A 21,716-nucleotide genomic window follows, 5' to 3' on the forward strand; every position below is an offset into this window, starting at 1 on the left:
GTTGCCTTGCATGGCCTCCACGTTCACCCGACCTAACACCATGCAATTTTTTCTTTTGGGGATTCATCGAGGATCGGGTGTATGTGCCTCCGCTACCAGCAGACCTCCCTGAATCAAGAAACCCGATTGAAGCAGCTGTTCCTACAATCACTGAAGACACACTTATCAATGTTTGGGAATAACTCCACTATAGACTTGATGTGTGCCGTGTGAGCTGGCTGCTGGTGGCCGAGCGGTTCTGGCACTACAGTCTGGAACCGCGCGACCGCTATGGTCGCAGGTTCGAATCCTGCCTCGGGCATGGATGTGTGTGTTGTCCTTAGGTTAGTTAGGTTTAAGTTGTTCTAAGTTCTAGGGGACTTATGACCTCAGCAGTTGAGTCCCATAGTGCTCAGACCCATTTGAACCATTTTTGTGCCGTGTGACAAATGGTGCTCACATTGAACATTTATAAGGTTCTTGATAAAACTGTTTGACTTCCTCTTACATTTGATATATCATTTATAACTGTGAGTTTAATGTAATAAATATTATAAAGTGTTAAAACCCTGATATTCATTTGTAAAAACCCTGTATTATAATACAAGCCTCTTTTTTCTCATGATTGGTCCCAGCATTGTATGGCTGGGGACATTTTTTCCAGTACTGATATGCTACTCAAACCTGAGAGTTACATGGCGTGAGTACAGGCTCTTCCTTTTACGAAGTTATCGCGATCACTGGTTCACCTTGAAGACTTACATCATCCTTTGATGTGACTCACCACATGAAAAATAAATAATAAAATCACACAGTAGTTATGTTTTTCTGTATAATAAGTTGTTATATTATTTTATCGTTCGGTGGTTTGTTAGCTAGGAAAGGTGAATGTGAGGTTACACATCTCTCCTTCCGGGCGATCTGAAACACCACGTATTCCCCTTCTTAGATCCGTTTATCATACGTCAGTCGCACGTCCAGTGCTGTGAACAAGTAATTACTTTCACAAGTGCAGTCAGTACCATTATAAAAATCTCTTATCTATTGCTACCTTATACATTTTCATTTTAAGACTATTGTAATAAGATTTTTGGCACGTCCTTAGTCCAGTTATCTTGCTATTTTTTGTGATGCTGGTGTATAGTGGCTGTGATATTTCATTTGAAACTTCCTGGCAGATTATAACTGTGTGCCGGACCGAGACTCGAACTCGGGACCGAGTTCGAGTCTCGGTCTGGCACACACAGTTTTAATCTGCCAGGAAGTTTCATATTAGCGCACACTCCACTGCAGAGTGAAAATCTCATTCTGGATATTTCATTTGTTGTTAAGGATAGTGCTTCTGTATATACACACAACACGTTCTTAATGTAAGTTATGTCTACATTCGCACAGTAAGGAATGTCCTGGGAGAATGACAGTGGCTCTGGTGCCCTTGTCACATTCATAGCTCATGCATCTGCTGCCTCTCCCTCCTGTATGTTTAATGTGCACATGTACTGCCCCCCACTGAGTCACCAGATACCCATCATTGACCCCTCCTCCTTCCTGTCACTTTGTTCCCCCACACACCTCACCTGGCACAACCCCTTCACTCCAGTTCGCCAAACTGTGATCCCAACAAGGTAAGAGGTAGAGGGAAAATGTGTGTGGGGCCCTTGCATCTATGATCTAGCTCGTTGAAGTATTTCATCCAAAAGCTAGCAAAGTTTTAACTCTTTTTTGGTGTTGCTGTCAACAACTCCAGGCATCTGCTATTGCTGAGTGGTCTCCTTTACATTTACATTCAACACCTAGTCATATACTTATTTTATTTTGTCTGTACACTATGTTTACCATCATTTTATCTCCATAACATTTTCATCTCCAAGCAACTGCAGCGTAGTTTTAGTGGTGTTCTTTTCAGAACCCAATTATCAGACACAATTCTTTTAAAATAGGCCACTTTTTTGATAACATGACGGTTACTGGCTGCTGTAACCTTCTATAATAACATAACTACTTTTTCTCAGTAGTCATATAGATGGAGATACATTTTGAGTACATAGTATTCTAAGAATTCCTTACAGATTGTGTACTGTGATTCTTTTATCTCATTATTTTAAGCATAGAAACTCTAACACTTTCTTTAATTTTCAATAGTTTCTTCCTTCATTATGCTCTGCAACAACTTGAGTACATTTCTCCTTTAATATAACATTGGAGTAAGTCTCAACATACGTAGTATTCTACCTTTGGCTGGAACTTACGTGTTGACTTTAATTCAGCTTTGTCAGCACTACTGGTATCTAGCTTTTTATTTCATTTAGCACCTTGACTTTTGAAACATTCTACTTCTACCAAAAAGAAAACAAATTAACTACAACTTCACTGGATACACAATGCCACCAAACAAAAAATGAAAAAAAAATAAAAAAATAAAAAATTAGTATATTTTCTAAACACAGCTTACCAAACCTTGTTGATAAGAACTCTGCATTGTGATGTTGAGTGACTTTCATCATTGCAACTTGTTGAGGCCACGTGGACATAGACAGTTGTGCAACTGCTGTTGGTACCACTAGATGCTGGGTAGTTGCTGGGTGCCAGTTGAAAACAGTCGTCATCCTTAATGCTAGTTGGCCACCAATCACCTGACTCATGGAATTAATATTCTTTTACAATGTATATTTTTTCGGTGACTATAACTGCTGTTTCTGGGCAATATATTCCCTTCTAATAGCCAATTTTTAGTGTGTATATTTAGCTGAGCACCTCTTCTAGATGATCTGTTGGTTACTCAGTTGTCAATAACAAACGCACTACTTTTCGATATAGCTTTGCTCAAAATTCACAATTCTTCAAAATTAAATTCATTTATGAGCATTTTTATCATTATTTCATCAATTTAATTCTCTTCCAAGAGAAATCTTCCTGAACCTGCCACCAGGACACCAGAATGTAATATTCACCTCATATCGCTTAGTCTCTTTAAGTGTACTGCTCACCTTGTCTTGTGTACTTCTTCCAGTCTCTGCTGGAAGATAAATCTTTAGCACAGTAGCAGTTTTCATAAATAAATATAGCTCTTCTCAGTTATATGTGTCATATATTTTTCAAGTGTAACACAATTATCTTCCCTCAACAAACAGTTGAGTCTACATGCCAAATAGAGAGAACAAATCGTGTGACCCAACAATTGTGACAGCAGTGACACATTAGGCAGGTGCCACCCAAAAGTTATTCCTGTAAAAACGTTTTTTATCACAATGCTCCTGATATATAAAAAAAAAAATTTGTGATTCAAGATCTGTTTCAGACAATGTGTAATCGTTAAAACACTTGAAAATAAGGAAATTTTATTTGCACATTACAGTCGCACTACATAATAGTTTCCTAGATTGGTGACTTTGATCCATTGTAGCGTTTGTTTACGTCACCAATAACTTACTTGCATATGTGTCTTTGAATGGCATCTCTTGCAATGGTTTTTAATCCTTGGGAAGCAAATAAAGTTGATCAGTAAATGTAGGTATTGGTATTTTCAATAAAATTAATTTTATTTTGTATTGGGGGGGGGGGGGGGGGGGAGAAACAATTGGCCTACAAGACTGCAAACATTGAGATATGTTTTATCCTCAATGTACAATGTACACTATTATTTAATTGGATAGAAAAAAATATCTACTCAACAAGCAGCGGCAGAACACACACATAAGACTTTTGGGGGGAAGCTTTTTTCGCCAGTGGCTCCGTCTTCAGGCAGGAGGGTTGAATGGGAAGGAAGACAGGTGAAGTAAAAGGACTGGAGAGGTCTAGGAAAAGAGGTAGATTTCCGGAAGGTCATCCAGAACCATGGGTCAGGGGAGACTTACCATACTTGATGAGAAGGAAAGACCGATTGTTGGGGACTGCATCGGATGAGATTTGAAAACCTGAGAGCTTAAAGGTGGAAGACAGGGAAATATGCAAGACTACAAGTTGCCAGTATATACCCTCTGTGTATGCCCATTCATCCTAACTGATAATTTGGTGTTAGTCATGCTGATCTAGAAGGCTGAACAGTGTTAACATAATCACTGGTATATGATGTGTTGTTTCGCAGGTGGCTCTCCCTTTGATAGTATATGTTTTGCCAGTTACAGGGCTATTATAGGTGGTGGTAGGAGGGTGCATAGGGCAAGTCTTGCAGCAGCAGTGGTCACAAGGTTAGGAGCCATAGGGTAGGCAGTTGGGTGCAGAAGAAGGATAGGGTATGACAAGAATATTGCAGATGCAACGGAAAGCAATTCTAAGTGTGGTGTGCAAAATTGCAGAGCATGCTCTACAACATGACATTCATGACCTCGGCACCTGTTTCACCAAGTGTGTTATCTGGATTGTTCCCCCAGACACCAGTTTCTCAGAACTTCCCAGGTGGGAACTAGCACTACAACATGTCCTTGGTTCTCACCACCCACATGGCCTTAATTTACGTTAATTTCTTCCACCTCAGCTTTTCTTCTCTGTAACTACTCTTTGCTTCACTCCAATTTAGTTTTCTACATCTTTCATTGACTTTCTAGTCTGTTTTTCATTGCCCCCTCCCACCTCTATTACATACAATGCACTTAGCTTCTCACTCTTATTAACTCGTGGAGATGTTTTGGTAGTAATCTCTGTCTTGCATATTACTCTGTCTTCCTCCTTTAAGCTCTCAGGTTTCCAAATCTCATCCATTGCAGTCCCCAACACTCAGTCTTTCCTTCTCATCCCATACTATAAGTCTCCCTTAAACCACAGTTGTGGGTGACTTTCCCGAAATCTACCCCTTTTCCTAGACCTCTCCAGTCCTTTTCCTTCACTCTTATTCCTTTCCCTTCAACCCTTATTTCTTTCCCTTCAACCCTTTTGCCTGAAGAAGGAGCCACTAGCTCCGAAAGCTTACCAATTACAGTAGTCTTTCGTGTGTGTGTTCTGCTGCTACTTGGTGAGTAGATATTTTATCTATGCAATTAAATAATTTTATCAATGTACACTATGTTTTATGTTCATCATCAGAAGTAGGTTAAGCAGAGAAATCCTCTCTGCCAAGTACACCGAATGAAGCCATTTTCCTGCATGCACAATTTGCCACCCAATACATGATGAAAGGCAAATTGCTTTATGTTTACAAAGGCACTTCTCCATTCAGTTAATATCATGTGTATGATGGGGTTTCCTGGGGGTGATAATTGGTTAAGGACAAAGCAGTGATTTGCAAAAACAAAATATTGTAAGTAGAGAAAATGAGGATTGGCAGGGGGTGGGGGTGGGGAGTGGAGAGAGAGAGGGGGGGAGGAGGGGGGGGGGAGAGAGAGAGAGAGAGAGAGAGAGAGAGAGAGAGAGAGAGAGAGGGAGAGGGAGAGAGGGAGAGGGGGAGGGCTGTAGCAACTGTTCTCAAAAAAAGGTTAATATATTTAGTGAGGAGAAAACAAAAGAGAAGTTAATTAAAAACATGCAATATGCTCTGAGGATCAAATGTGCACCCTCAAAGCTTGTAGGCACATACTGTGATAACTTTCTCACAACAAAACAAATTTCATTCAAAATAATGATACATGTTACTTTAATTCACTTGCCAAAGAATAATAAATACTTAAGAAGGGGCCATGGGAACACATGCTCATAGGCATTGAAAGCGATGTAAATTCAGGCTTTTGTATTATGTGGCCGCTGCCCCTGTTAGCATATGATTTTCTCCTCAAATATGGCTGCAGTGGATACAAATTTGTAATTCTCTGATTTCTTGTAAAACTATTAGTTTGCCAGCCTATTATGTACAAAAGAAACTGCTATATTTTGGTGTGTCTCACAATTCCACCATGACTTCTGTCTTTGATTCTTTTGAAAGTGGAAATGTAGTAACCGAAGAAGACATTATTGTGACTTACCATTATTTAAAGATAAAAAAAAAACCAGAAAGAGGAAAGGAAGTACTGTGTGTACCTGTACAATGCTATAAATATCAAACATACTTGGGCTTGGGTAGTTTCTTGTGAGCTCTCACAACACACACAAATTTCCCTGATTCTACAGAATGGGGCTAGATGGTTCCCACATTTTGGAGCAACTAGTATCAGCTTCTCTGACATAGTAGGTCACAAATTGTGGCTTACTGTTTCTCCTTCCATGAAACTACTCATTTCAGTAAGGTAAGTTAGGGAAAGTTTGTCAGTGACACTAAACATGCCACCATTAATAGTTTTTTTACACTACCTAGTATGGTAATTCATTCAGTGTGATACATATATAAATTATGGTTACAAATTAATAAAGCTAGGATAGTATTTCTACCATTTTTCAATTTTGTAAAGTAGTATACAGTTCAGCTTGAAGAGTATTTAGCAGAAATGTTGCTGGTTTCGAAGGGAGATCAGTCACCATTGATGGTGTAGCAGTGGGTGACGATCTCTGTGTTTGAAGAAATGGAAGCAGCCCATAATGATTAGGAAAATCCCAGCATGTTCTTCTTGTCTTTATTCAGCTGCTCATTCAGAAGTAATAGGAATGTCGCTTTTAGATCTTTCACCCATGTGTCACAAAGTCTCAAATTAAGGAGCATAGACTGAAGAAAAAACCAGACAGCATCATCACCTGATGACTCCCACTGTCTTTTCATTTCAGTAAGTTTTTCATTTCCAGCCTCAGTTTGTATCAGCAGTGTATGAACAAAATAAATTGAGGCTGCTCTTCACTCCATGTAGCAGGCTACTGCAGGCAGCAACAGCTTTGCATTTGGCCAGCTTTGTCGTGGACAACCTCCAAAATATCTCGTGTATTTTTTTTCAAGAACAAAAAGAGGTATGGCTCTCCTTGCAGTGTTGAAAACAATTTTGATATGTTAGCTATATTTTGTATGCAGGAATGTGTGGCCTAAAATGCACCGAACCTAAACTGACCAGTGACTATGTTCTTCACTGAAAACTTTTCAAAATATGTCTGGTGGTTTACCTATAGGTGAAGCATCAAAATAACTTAGAATTTCATGAGAGACTGTAGAGAAGAGAACACATGCAAATCTAAAAACTGTTGTTTTTATTTTCTATGCAAGAAGTAAAAGCTTTACTGAGAAACTAAGTGGAGAGAACAAGTGTAGCCTTGATTCAGTTAGATAAAACAATTTTTCTTGAGACACATCTTTATTTCTTATGACACAGTTGCACTAATATCCCCACACACTCATTTTCTGAACCTAAACCACACTCACAAAATCAATGTTAAGGGGAGGTACCAGTGAAATTTCAACCCAGTCATAAAAAAATGCAAAAGGCTGAAAATTTGTTTAATAACATATCTTGGCAAGCTGAATTCAGTGGCTAAATCCTATTTGCTAAACAAAATTTTTTCATCACTTCCGAATTTTAGGTTTTTGAAAAAATAAATATTTTTTTCAAATCCATATGTGGAGTTGTTGGTTATCACAGAATGTATTCACCAAAATGTTTTTAGCCAAAGATTTTTAAAATTGACAGATGAATAGCACTTTTCCATTTAGGCTATTTTGATTTTTTTTCTGAAGAAATTATAAGTACAGTGATCTTTTTAACACTTACATACATACAAAAAGTGTAGATAAATGATAAAAATTCTGTTTTCTAAGACTATATGACAAGAATTTAGTGTAAAATAGAAGTACTGTGACATTATATTATGTTTATCCCAGTAAGTAGGAAAAATAAATAAAAGATGACTAGATACGTATGAAAATTTTATTCTTTATTTTCAGTTTATATATTACATCACATGCACACTGCATAGGTGTGAATAATACCCAGAAACATCAAAATGACACCTGCCATACCTTAGATCATCATGTTTAAGTATAGCTCTTTCTCTTTGATGTTTGGCAAAGTCAGTTTTTCGACAAACTTATTTGTATTTTGTAGAATTTTGCACTTCAGCTTGCTCAATATTGTTTTGACCTTTTTTCCTGTTGTTTGTGCTGTGCAATATGCATATTTGAGTCCTAATTTTGTCATTATTTCTTAAATGACTCTGAGAGCCAAGATCCCATTCACAAACACTCTTAGACGCAGCTGCTTTTACTCTCTTTGCACCTATTCCATATAATGCTGTGTAAACCCTCATGAGCAGTTTGTGTTAAACATTGAGCAGATCTTGTTAGCAGTGATTCATCAGTCAAGCGAGTATATACAGGCAATATCTTACTTAAACAAAGTTGATTTATTTGTGTTTTTCTATTATAATCATGAGATCCAGGCTCAGTTTCTTTTGCCAGTGCTGACTGGTAAAAACACCATGACGATTTGCCTTTCAGGCATTGAAAGTGTTAAAGATTTTATTTATTTATTTATTTTTCAGTAGAAGCACAATGATATATTGACCCAAAAGTATGGTATTAATTTACTTAAGATTTTCTTGTACTGTATGAAAAATTATTAAAACAGGAGTTAATTGTTTCAGTTTTTTCACACTTTTTAGGAGAAGTATCTTACGAAATGTTAAAATTTATATGAGCAATGGTGACAATAATGGTAAAAATGAAATTGATAACTGGCTTTTAACCTCATTTGAAATTCTTTTATGAAATGTGTAATCACTTATCATTTCTCACTCACGAATGTCAGCAATGTGTTTAGTGTATATTTTTATTGTATAGGACATTTGATACGATTGTTTATCAACACTAGTTCCTCGTATTTATCATCTATCATCAAAATATTTGAGGACACTGTAAAAATATTTGTTAAGGTAGTGAATATTATATGAATTTACCCGTGTTATGGCAGTTACAAATTTCAGTAAATAAAATTCAGTTCTGCTACAATTACACACTGTGCTTTCTTTCTGTTTGCTTCAGTTCTGGAGCCCATATCCTTTGCCAGATTCTGTAGGAAGTCTTGTTGAAGGCTGTCAGGCAGGAGGCAAACAACGAAAAGTTTTTACTCATGAAGAGTATATCAATTTGGTTCTGAGGACTGGGCAGGTGAGTACAATAGTCTGTCATTGTGTCTGGGAAATTTTCTTATAAAAATGATATGCACAGCTACACATTTTAAATCTTGCACTTCAATCTTCTTCTAATAGTTAAGCACAACGTGAGTGGAAGCTCCAGATATGTCATATTGGGAAGGAATGGAAGGCCACTGCATTGTCTAAACTGTAATACCTCATTCGTGGCATATTAGCTTTCTGTAAAAGTCATGCAAATCTTTTGGGATAATACTTATTTTTTTTATTGATTAGGAATCACTGTAGTTTTATTGCTGACAGTCATTTGAACACACTAGTGGGATCATATTATCAGAGCAACAGAGTGTTGAATGTTTGGCGTGAAGCGTTTGTAATTCCAGGAATGAGGCAGTACTTAAGTTTTATTGTTCTTGAAACATTTCACACATGTTCCATGAAATTTGTGACCTGATGTGTACTCAGTAAGTATGCTAACAACTCAGGCTTGTGTCCCATATTGAATGACCTCAGGGCAAGCTGGTGTCTGGGCTGTTGGCCTGACTGCAGGAAGAGTGCAGCCTTTCTTTGCTACGGCACTAGAAAGGGGATAGTGGTGAGCCAATTGCTCCAGCGCCTTTTACCTCCAGGAAAAAGCCCTGTTATTCATTTGTTAGCAGGGTGGGTGGACCTAGGGCCATTGTGGAGGGACTTGAACTAGAAAAAAATCCCCTGTCCAGGACTCAACCTGGAACATCCAGGACTGCAGTCTAGTGTTCTAATGGCTAAACCACTGGCCATTGTCGATTGGATGTTAAACCCTAGTCTTCCTTCCTTCTTCTCTGTGAGGCAGCACATTACGGAGAACCATCACTATGGTTACAGAACTCCATAGCCATTTACTGCACAAATTTGGATCCTGATCACTCATAAATGAGTCATAATGATGTGCACAAGATGCGTGGTGCAGGTATTGTGCTGATTCATGACAGTGTTCAGTCACACATGACTCAGCACAGAGCTTATTTCTGTTGGTGTTGTGCTGGGAGATATTTGGTAACCGATGCTCCAGTCCTGACTTATTTATCCCATTTTTCTTTTTGCTTCCATCTAAAGAAATTTCTTTGTTAACATTTTTCCACTGACAAAAAGTTGCCAAGGGCTCTCATGGACCACTGTCTCCAATCAGAGGCAGTCAATATTTATGAAACTGAAATACATATTTAATCTCATGGTATGACAACTCTGAATTCCAGTTTTGAATATGTTGGAAAGTAACTAACTGATCAATTGCTGTTTCTGCTCCAGTAAATTTTCATTTGCAACTATGTTTGCTTTCTGTATGTGGTCTTTGCTAAACTTACTTTATGGGTGACTGTAGCGTATAATTTTTATCTGACTTAACAACAGATGCGTAATATCACACACGTCACACAGAAATGAAATGGAAACAAAACTACAGTTATAATGCAACTCTGTTATAAATGCCACTTCCAAATATGGTATGACTTGGCTGTTACTTATACGCATTTGAAATCTTCGCTGACCTCTGGAGATTTGGCGTTGCTGAGAGTGGATATGAATTATCATGGAGAATGTTCTTGAGTTAATCAGAGAGCCCCAAGTACTCAGAGATTAGAGCCCACACAGAGGCATACCGACAATCCTTCTTTCCACGAACAATACGAGACTGGAATAGAAGGGAGAACCAATAGAGGTACTCAAGGTACCCTCCGCCTCACACTGTCAGGTGGCTTGCGGAGTATGGATGTAGATGTAGATGTAGATGTAGATCTCAGGAAACACTGCATTCTCTCCAGAACTGACTAGCTTATGAGTTACCCATCCTCATAACTGTCAATGGTGCATTAGTGGCAATTGCTGTACTCTGAAGGGAAGCAGCAGTCTTGGAGATTTTAACCAGTTTCACTTCTGGGGCAGGGAGGTGGGTGGGAGTGTATCCAATTAAATATGGTAGATAAAATTTCTTGATTAACTATTCAAAAACTATTCTCTGGAAACCCCTTGAAAAGATAATACAATGACCGGCAAAATGCAAAGGGCTACAGAATCAAAAAAAGTCTATGTAATCAGTAAATTGGGCAAGCAGGCAACCCTGTTGTTTTTCATGCAAGCGAGAGTATCATTTAGTTCAAGTAAGAAATATGTAAAGATAGTACGGCTTAATTTCAACTGGTAGCGGAGATGCTGAGTTGCGATAGGCGCAACAAAAAGATTCACACAATTATAGCTTTTGGCCATCGAGGCCGTTGTCAGCAATTCACACACACACACACACACACACACACACACACACACACACACACACACACACACAAACAAATACAAATACACAAATACTCACACAAATGCAACTTGGGCACACATCTGCAGTCTCAGATAGCTGAAACCACTGAAACCACAGTTACCTGATACTGCAGACGTGTGCGTAAGTTGCATTTGCCGAAAGTTATAATTGTGTGAATCTTTTTGTTGTGCCTATCGCGACTCGGCATCTCCGCTATATGGTGAGTAGCAACTTTCCTTCCTAATATTGTTACATTCCATCCTGGATTTTCCATTGTTTGATTTAATATCAACTGGGTATGTTGTAGTGTACATTCCCCATAATAGACAGAGAATTAGGAAGATTCTTTAACAAAAAATTACCTATTATTAATGTGATGTTTAAAAATTGCACCTAGGCTGATATTAATCAGGACTTGCTTTGTTAAAAAAAACTGCAGATAGGCTGATAGGAATCAAAACTATCTTGACTATCACAAAGCCAATGAATGAAGGCTTCAAGTCTACTGTAACAAAATTTGACTCCCAGGATTTTCCCAAAACTTAAGAATATATGGTCATTTATTAAGGCACGAATGTCTGTACAATTTTTGGTCACACAGGACCATATATAAGCTAGAGCAAACTGAGAGCTGAAGTAACTGCTTAGCCTTATGTGGCCAGTGTCAGTTTGAATAGAATCCTTATGGGCATTAGATGACTTCGTTCTCTAAAATTATATGACAGCTACAATACAGAAGCTGGAAGTTTTGATCAACTTACAATTCTTTACGAAACTACGGGGGTGGGGGGTCTATTCAAGAATGTGTCACTTGAAGAGACTATAAACATCTTCATGGAGTGAATACCACCAGATATTTGCATCAGTTTTTATATTTTCTTGTAGAATTGACTCCAGTTCTTCTTGTCTAGGGGTCCAATTCGTGAAGCTGGAATTCTCACATATTAGGTCCTCATGGTTGAATTGATCTAAATGATTTTGAAGATTGTCATTGGAGAATTTTTGTTTTTACATGAATTTATTCTGTCACATTTTAGTATATCGCACAGTCTTTTGAAATTTTCACATTAACAAAGCAAAAATTACATTGTTTGCCCAAAATACAAAAATATACGTTCGATCACATCCGAGGTGTGCTTACTAGTCTTCACTCTGCGATAAAAACAATATTACAAAGGGTTTACAGTTTTTCTTGACAAATGAATTTCTATTAATTTTGATTACTATTTCATAAATGAATCCAGAAATAAACATAATAAACAGTACTAGATTGCATTATTAATAATATATAGTATTTATCAATTACAACATTCAAAATAATAATCCCCATTCAAAAATTTTAGCTTGAAAATAATGTATTGTGTATAAAATTATATGAAATTAAAAAAAAGCTGACTTGTCAAAATACAAAAAATATTACTGGTTTTGACAACTGCTGTTTAGGAAAAGTAATGCTGGTGGAGAATGTCATGTTACAATATCCCCCTCACATAATATAGAACAATGTGTTTACAATATTTTGTGACCTCCTGTAAGGTTTGCCAAATGGAATACAAAATGATGCCAAAAGATAGAATACAGATGTATAGAAGTATCTGATACATAACATATTACAGAAAACATAAGGAAAATAATCTAATGTACAAATCATAATCTGTATGTATATGACAGGGCAGATCTGTGGAACATTCTGTCAGAAGACAGATGATACAGTCAAAACTACAATTTACAACAGTGAACTATAGAAATAAGTGCAGAGACAATGTAAATTATTAGAACTACAAATTGCAAGCAGAAATTATAAAGTCACTCCTCCAAGATCATCAAAAAAGAGAAAATAAACATTCAGAGTCTAAGTGTATGACAAGTGAGCTGACTGGAAAAACTCATGACAATGGGCACAGACCAGAACAACATACTCAATCACAAGTGGGAGCATTGCACAAAATCAATCAGCCACATGTGTTTAAGAATATGTTGACTCATGAAAGGAGAAAACAATGAAAAAATATTAGGGCCTATGCTTATGATGTGGGAACTGACCCATGAATCCAAACCACACTGGGTACACACCAGCAGAAATGTTTCAATCAATAGTTGCACACACTTCTTGAATACACACACACACACACACACACACACACACACACACACACACACACACACACAAAACAGAGTTAATAAACATGAGTTTGCATAGCATGAGGACCAAAATCAGTGTGTGAAATTAGAAATTACATCTTGTTCTACAGTTCCATAATTTATGATCACAAAGGCAAATGTCTCCCACACTATTTGCTAATTGTTCATACAAACTAACTTATGTACATAGAAACCTGGAAGATTCATTTACAATTGATAAATAATACATTCTGAGTGTTGAGATAAGAAAATTCATTGAAATGTATGACTGCTAACCTAACGGTGCCTAATTTTATCAGATTCTGATCCTTATTTACAACATGGTTCATAGAACACACTCCTGAACTTCTTAACTTTTCACATTTCTGTGTTGAACATAACAAATCATCAGTCATAGAACATCAACCTTCCACAGCATTATACCCAAGTCAAATAAGATTTAAAGTTACATAATATATTGGGAACTTAAACCCCCACTTGAAAAAAACATTCATTTATGTGGACTAACACTATCCATAGCAGTGACTACCTTTCTAAACAAATAGTTCCATGAATTCTTCATATAGGATAATTTCTTAGCTAACAATTTACAGATTTCACTCACAAAATTGATACAGCTGACAGACGCTTGAGTACATTATACAGCACCTATGATCTCTTGAAAGTTGACTGGACCAACAATGGTGCAGCCATACAGGAGTTTGGGAGTGGATCCACACACATCTTTCAGTTTTCTCACTAGATTTCCCATCACACACTCCAACGGATAAGTAACTTCCCATCTAGCTTTCTCACTGAATCCTGAAACATTGTTTTGTGTACTAAGTATGCTGTTCAATACCTCCCTCACATCCAACGGCATATGCTTTGCCTATCTATATTGAAAAAATAAGTATACATGGTTCACTTCAGAATGGATTAAAATGTCTTCACATATGAAACTTTAAGATGCTATTCCTAATATTTACAGTACATGTGAATAAAATGAGTCTTCACTCAATTTACCACTACACTCAAAAGAGTTCATGACAATTAAATTCGAAACTTCCTGCCAGATTAAAACTGCGTGCCCGACCTTTGCCTTTCACGGGCAGGTGCTCTACCATCTGAGATACCCACGCATGACTCACGCCCCATCCTCACAGCTTCACATCTGCCAGCACCTCGTCTCCTACTTTCCAAACTTCACAGAAGCTCTCCTGTGAACTTTGCAGAACTAGTGCTCCTGGTAGAGCACTTGCCCACAAAAGGCATAGGTTCCGAGTTCGGGTCTCGGTCCGGCACGCAGTTTTAATCTGCTGGGAAGTTTCATATTACTGCACACTCTTCTGCAGAGTGGAAATCTCATTCTGGACAATTAAATTTATTTATTCTCTGCAGAGTACACAGGAATAATAATAGTATTAAACACTAATGGCATTCTAAGATAAAGAAATTTATTACTGGATATTTAATGGCATTGTCCCATTTGAAAATTGTAAAAGGATCTACCCATTTAGTCACATGACATATATGTATCAAATTCTAAAGCACAAATCTATTACAAAACAGAATTTTGTAGTTGTATGAACTTGCAAACGTAGTGTATATTTTCTTCCAGACTAGGGATCACTATGCATCCATATTCAAATGTCTTCGTCTTCTGTAGTAAAAGTAAACAGTTTGTGAGTTTTTACTGATTTGCTTTGCTTACCTGTAGCTCCTCTAATCTTTACACCTACAATGTGCATTTCCACTATACTTGATCGTGTCCCTAAATTGTTCAGATGTACAAGTCTGGCTACCTGTATCAATCAATCAGTTATCTTCCCACTGATACTTTTAATGTAAGGACACCCAAAATCTGAATCATCCTCTCTGTTAACAGACACTTCATTTAAAAGATCACTTTCAACTTCATCAAATGCTGTATCTACACTGTCTTAAAGAGGTTTTATCAACTTTACAGGTGTCATAACACTACTTTGATTACTCATGTTGTCAGGTAAAGATTGAACACAATGAAATCCATGGCACAAATAACAGTACATGTCACAGAAGTAACACAAAACACATTACTGTCAAAATTATATTTCCTGCTTAGATCCTCTTTCACTTCATACTGCCAATTGGGATACAAATTCTGACTAACCACAGCTAACTTATCCCAGAATGCACATTTATCTATGTTGTTATCAATCTGGTCCCAAAAAAACTTTAAAAAGCTTTCACCTTCGTTATCCAGGCTCACAGATATCTCACCTTTACTGTTTTGATCATTCTTCAGCATGATATTAACGAAAAACTGTTTTAGCTGGACTGGTATTCCATGACCCTCACTTACATCACATACGTCACTTACCTTACCTGTATTGTCAACATCACTCACAAATACCTCTGAAACTTCATCATTCTTAAACTCCACAGAAAACCAATATTCATCATCATCATCATCATCATCATCATCATCATCATCATATTCCTCCAAAATTATTTCAACAATGGTGTCACTGACAATACAAGTCTCATCTCCATCAAAGTCACTTACTTCACCTACATTCATTTATGTTAAGCCACCAGTCTCAGACTTACCATTCTCACTTACTTCAAAGCCCTCATTCACATCTACATAAAAAATACCACCTAGTTCAGATCCAATACAGTCATCACCTGATTTACATACATCAATAACACTGTTTTCCGTGCAAGAGAAGAAATCATTAGTATGTGGCTACATCAAAATTCTCACTACTCTCACATTCTGTTTGTGATTAGCACTTACATTGCCATAATTAAACACAGTATCCCAAAACTTTTGATCAAAACATGGGTAATTTCCAAGAATGATTGCCTATCAAAGTGGCGGGGTCCAAACGATACATATCGAACGTGCGATCGTAAATCGATCACACGACTCTGGTGACGGGCGTCATGAGTATGTTTATGGTGGTCGCTACAGCAACGACAAAAGAAGAGCGTTACAAAAATACTTGTAATTGCAAAGGAGACGACCTACCTTACTCGTCGTCGGTGATGGAATCATGTGAAATTCTATTACGGTGGTCTGGATGGATAATTTGGAAGTCGAACCATGTATTCTTCCTGATACTCGTTCGTTTTCCGCAATGTCCACAATGAAATTGTAAACGCTTTCAGCATCGAAACTGTTCCTACGAAGTTTTACACACTTCGCTCCACCACAGTGTACACAGTCCCTTCCTTCCTCATCCGGTAGTACTCCATATTTGCGACAAAGAGTTGATCAATTTTGTACGCTGGATAAAAATGGAATTAGATTTTTCCATGTGAGAGAAACCGCCGAAGAAACGTCAGAGCACCAGACATACCACTCACTAACCACATAAATCGTCTGGGATTCCCTAGCAATTCACAAATAATTTGCGGAGGTATGTAACTTAGAGCAACTAAGGGAACGACGGGAAACAGATAAAAATGACGATCACAAATAACTGATCACAACGCCCGCCACCAGAGTCGCATGATCGATTTACGATTGCATGTTCAATATGTATCGTTTGGACCCCGACACTTCGATAGGCAATCATTCTTGGAAAGTCACTTACTTCACCTACATTCATGTACGTTAAGCCACCAGTCTCAGACTTACCAGTCTCACTTACTTCAAAGCCCTCATTCACATCTACATCAAAAATACCACCTAGTTTAGATCAATACAGTCATCACCTGATTTACATACATCAATAACACTATTTTCTGTGCAAGAGAAGAAATCATTAGTACATGGCTACATCAAAATTCTCACCACTCTCACATTCTGTTTGTGATTGGCACTTACATTGCCATAATTATACACAATATCCCAAGACGTTTGATCAAAACATGAATAAGAAATATGATATTCCTTCTGTTCAGTTTCAGATACATGTGACATATCATTAACACTGTTAACTTGGGCCTGTGCTTGTTATGTTTCCTTGCCCAAAAATGTGGACCTTCATTGAGGCAAACTGCCATTTCCCGAGTATTTACTTCTATGATCGTTTCTTCTATTAAAGTGCCCATGGTTATCCCCATTTATCCTACCCTGCTGGTGTTCTGTATTTCTCTCTCTACTGACACTTTGATTCTTACAGAAGTTACCATTATCTCTGTTTCTGTGGTTACTCCCGTTGTGATTTCTATCATTCCGATTATTACAGTACATACTTCTTTCTACTGCTCTATGCAGCCTGTCAACATATCGTAAAAATTGTTCAAGATAATCATCAGGTCCGTGTACTAAATGCAACTGCAATCTTTCTGGTAATCCCCTTTTAAGTGCATCAATCAAGATCATTTCATCAAATGGTTTGTCAAGATATGCAAATTTTTTAAGTTAGTTCTTACAAAACTCCTTCAAAGTGTTATCCCTGTTCTTATAATTAGGGCCATTCAAAAATTCACTTTTGATTCTTTCCCATTCATCTTCCTACCAAAATTTATTTAAATTTTTTTTTCAAGCTCTGATATTTTATTTTTCCCATTGACTGAAATTTAAGTTTACTCATGACAGAGTTTCACCTTCAAGAAATCTTTTAACAGATTTAATTTTTTGATTGTCCTTCATGCCTGACACAAAACTATATCTGCAGTGGTGCAGAAAATCCACTGGCTGTAAATTATGTGATGGAAAACTTTTGCGTGTTGTATCACGCATTACCATTGTTTGCACAAAGATATTTGTGAATGCATATTTCCTGAACTGCTGAAATTTTTTGAACTAAACCAGTTACATTAGTTTGCATATTGTTTCTGTTTTTAATTTTTTTGGTTTAAAATGCTGATATTGTGATAAGTTTTATCCACTACGGCCTTCTGTTCAACTATTATGTTGTGGCTCAAACATGCCCTGACTAGGTCCTGCAGCTTTCATTTGTACCTCACTTTTGCTTTTGTCCCTATTCATTTTGTAACAAGTTTACATGCCAACTAGCTCTGCAGATGATGAAGAAATTGATGAAATGTATGATGAGATAAAAGAAGTGATTCAGATAGTGAAGGGAGACGAAAATTTAATAGTCATGGGTGACTGGAATTCGATAGTAGGAAAAGGGAGAGAAGGAAATGTAGTAGGTGAATATGGATTGGGGGGAAGAAATGAAAAAGGAAGCTGCCTGGTAGAATTTTGCACAGAGCAAAACTTAATCATAGCTAACACTTGGTTCAAGAATCATGAAATAAGGTTTTATACATGGAAGAAGCCTGGAGATACTAGAAGATATCAGATAGATTCTATAATGGTAAGACAGAGATTTAGGAACCAGGTTTTAAATTGTAAGACATTTCCAGGGGCAGATGTGGACTCTGACCACAATGTGTTAGTTATGAGCTGCAGATTAAAACTGAAGAAACTGCAAAAAGGTGGGAATTTTAAGGGGATGGGACCTGGATAAACTGACTAAACCAGAGGTTGTACAGAGTTTCAGGGAGAGCATAGGGGAACAAATGACAGGAATGGGGGAAGGAAGTACAGTAGAAGATGAATGGGTAGCTTTGAGGGATGAAGTAGTGAAGGCAGCAGAGGATCAAGTAGGTAAAAAGACGAGGGCTATTAGAAATCCTTGTGTAACAGAAGAAATATTGAGTTTAATTGATCAAAGGAGAAAATATAAAAATGCAGTAAATGAAGCAGGTGAAAAGGAATACAAACGTCTCAAAAATGAGATCAACAGGAAGTGCAAAATGGCTAAGCAGGGATGGCTAGAGGATAAATGTAAGGATGTAGAGGCTTATCTCACTAGGGGTAAGATAGATACTGCCTACAGGAAAATTAGAGAGACCTTTGGAGAAAAGTGAACCACTTGCATGAATATCAAGAGCATAGATGGAAACCCAGTTCTAAGCAAAGAAGGGAAAGCAGAAAGGTAGTAGGAGTATATAGAGGGTCTATACAAGGGTGATGTACATGCGGACAATATTATGGAAATGGAAGAGAATGTAGAGGAAGATGAAATGGGAGATATGATACTGTGTGAAGAGTTTGACAGAGCACTGAAGTCCCTAGTCAAAACAAGACCCTGGGATTAGACAACATTCCATTAGAACTACCGACAGCCTTGGGAGAGCCAGTCCTGACAAAACTCTACAGTCTGGTGAGCAAGATGTATGAGACAGGCCAAATACCCCCAGACTTCAAGAATAATATAATAATTCCAATCCCAAAGAAAGCAGGTGTTGACAGATGTGAAAATTGTCAAACTATCAGTATAATAAGTCACAGCTGCAAAATAATAACGCGAATTCTTTACAGACGAATGGAAAAACTCGTAGAAACCGACCTCGGGGAAGATCAGTTGGGATTCCGTAGAAATATTGGAACACGTGAGGCAATACTGACCCTACGACTTATCTTAGAAGATAGATTAAGGAAAGGCGAACCTTCATTTCTAGCATTTGTGGACTTAGAGAAAGCTTTTGACAGTGTTGAGTGGAATACTCTCTTTCAAATTCTGAAGGTGGCAGGGGTAAAATACAGGGAGCGAAAGGCTATTTACAATTTGTACAGAAACCAGATGGCAGTTATAAGAGTCGAGGGGCATGAAAGGGAAGCAGTGGTTGGGAAAGGAGTGAGACAGGGTTGTAGCCTCTCCCCGATGTTATTCAATCTGTATATTGAGCAAGCAGTAAAGGAAACAAAAGAAAAATTCGGAGTAGGTATTAAAATTCATGGAGAAGAAGTAAAAACTTTGAGGTTCGCCGATGACATTGTAATTCTGTCAGAGACAGCAAAGGACTTGGAAGAGCAGTTGAACGGAATGGACAGTGTCTTGAAAGGAGGATATAAGATGAATATCAACAAAAGCAAAACGAGGATAATGGAATGTAGTCGAATTAAGTCGGGTGATGCTGAGGGAATTAGATTAGGAAATGAGACACTTAAAGTAGTAAAGGAGTTTTGCTATTTAGGGAGTAAAATAACTGATGATGGTCGAAGTAGAGAGGATATAAAATGTAGACTGGCAATGGCAAGGAAATCGTTTCTGAAGAAGAGAAATTTGTTAACATCGAGTATTGATTTAAGTGTCAGGAAGTCGTTTCTGAAAGTATTTGTATGGAGTGTAGCCATGTATGGAAGTGAAACATGCACGATAAATAGTTTGGACAAGAAGAGAATAGAAGCTTTCAAAATGTGGTGCTACAGAAGAATGCTGAAGATTTGATGGGTAGATCACATAACAAATGAGGAGATATTGAATAGTATTGGGGAGAAGAGGAGTTTGTGGCACAACTTGACTAGAAGGGATCGGTTGGTAGGACATGTTCTGAGGCATCAAGGGATCACCAATTTAGTATTGGAGGGTAGTGTGGAGGGTAAAAATTGTAGAGGGAGACCAAGAGATGAATACACCAAGCAGATTCAGAAGGATGTAAGTTGCAGTAGGTACTGGGAGATGAAGCAGCTTGCACAGGATAGAGTAGCCTGGAGCGCTGCATCAAACGAGTCTCAGGACTGAAGACCACCACAACAACAGCAACAACAACAACAACATGAGTCCTCAAACAAATTAAGATCACAAATAGTTTGTACTTATCTTTCCTTTTTGATTTCCTTGGATGTAGTTGTAAAGTCCTCGTCACTTTCTTTCGAACTGGTCCGTCATTGCCGGCCGGGGTGGCTGAGCGGTTCTAGGCGCTAGTCTGGAATCGCGTGACCGCTACGGTCGCAGGTTTGAATCCTGCCTCGGGCATGGATGTGTGTGATGTCCTTAGGTTAGTTAGGTTTAAGTAGTTCTAAGTTCTAGGAGACTGATGACCTCAGAAGTTAAGTCCCATAGTGCTCAGAGCCATTTCGTCCATCATTATTGGTAGTACATTGTCACTGTTGTCATGATTTGCTTTGTTGGGCAGCCTTCAGATGTTTGCTCCATGTGATCAAAAATTTGTTCGTGCATAAGTTTCAAAAATTAACAAGATAAAGCACTTTCTGCAACAGACAAAACTTCATTATTACTCAGTTAGTCCGCGATGAGCCTCCACTTGTAATTTCCCCCCTCCTTCCTAATGCAATAAGTAAAGTCTTTTCTGAAGATTCAGAGGAGTAAGATTAGAATTAACTTTTTAATTTATTTATCTTTTCTTGTAGAATTGGATCCAGTTCTTCTTGTGTAGGCATCTGATTCTTGAAGCTGAAATTCTCACATTTTAGGTCTTCATGGTTGAATTCATCTAAATAATTTTGAAGATTGTTGTTGCAGAATTTTTGTTTTTACATTAATTTATTTTGTCACATTTTAGTATATCTCACAATCTTTTGAAATTTTCATGTTAACTAAGCCAAAATTATATTGTTCACCCAAAATACAAAAATACATCCAATCACATCTGATTCATGATTCACTCTGCTGTAATAACAATATTCCAAACGGTTTACAATATT

At 37.6% G+C, this 21,716-nt stretch overlaps 1 protein-coding gene across 1 annotated transcript in view; it reads left to right on the top strand.

The window, feature by feature from the left end:
• Positions 1-21,716, top strand: part of LOC126260162 (DDB1- and CUL4-associated factor 5) — a 138,361-nt gene that overhangs the window by 79,857 nt on the left and 36,788 nt on the right. Inside the window, exon 7 of the mRNA XM_049957426.1 lies at positions 8,801-8,926. Coding sequence (XP_049813383.1) covers positions 8,801-8,926 — 126 coding nt within the window. The remainder of the gene's footprint in view (positions 1-8,800; positions 8,927-21,716) is intronic.

Source organism: Schistocerca nitens, chromosome 5, assembly GCF_023898315.1.
Source record: "Schistocerca nitens isolate TAMUIC-IGC-003100 chromosome 5, iqSchNite1.1, whole genome shotgun sequence".
Taxonomy (NCBI): domain Eukaryota; kingdom Metazoa; phylum Arthropoda; class Insecta; order Orthoptera; family Acrididae; genus Schistocerca; species Schistocerca nitens.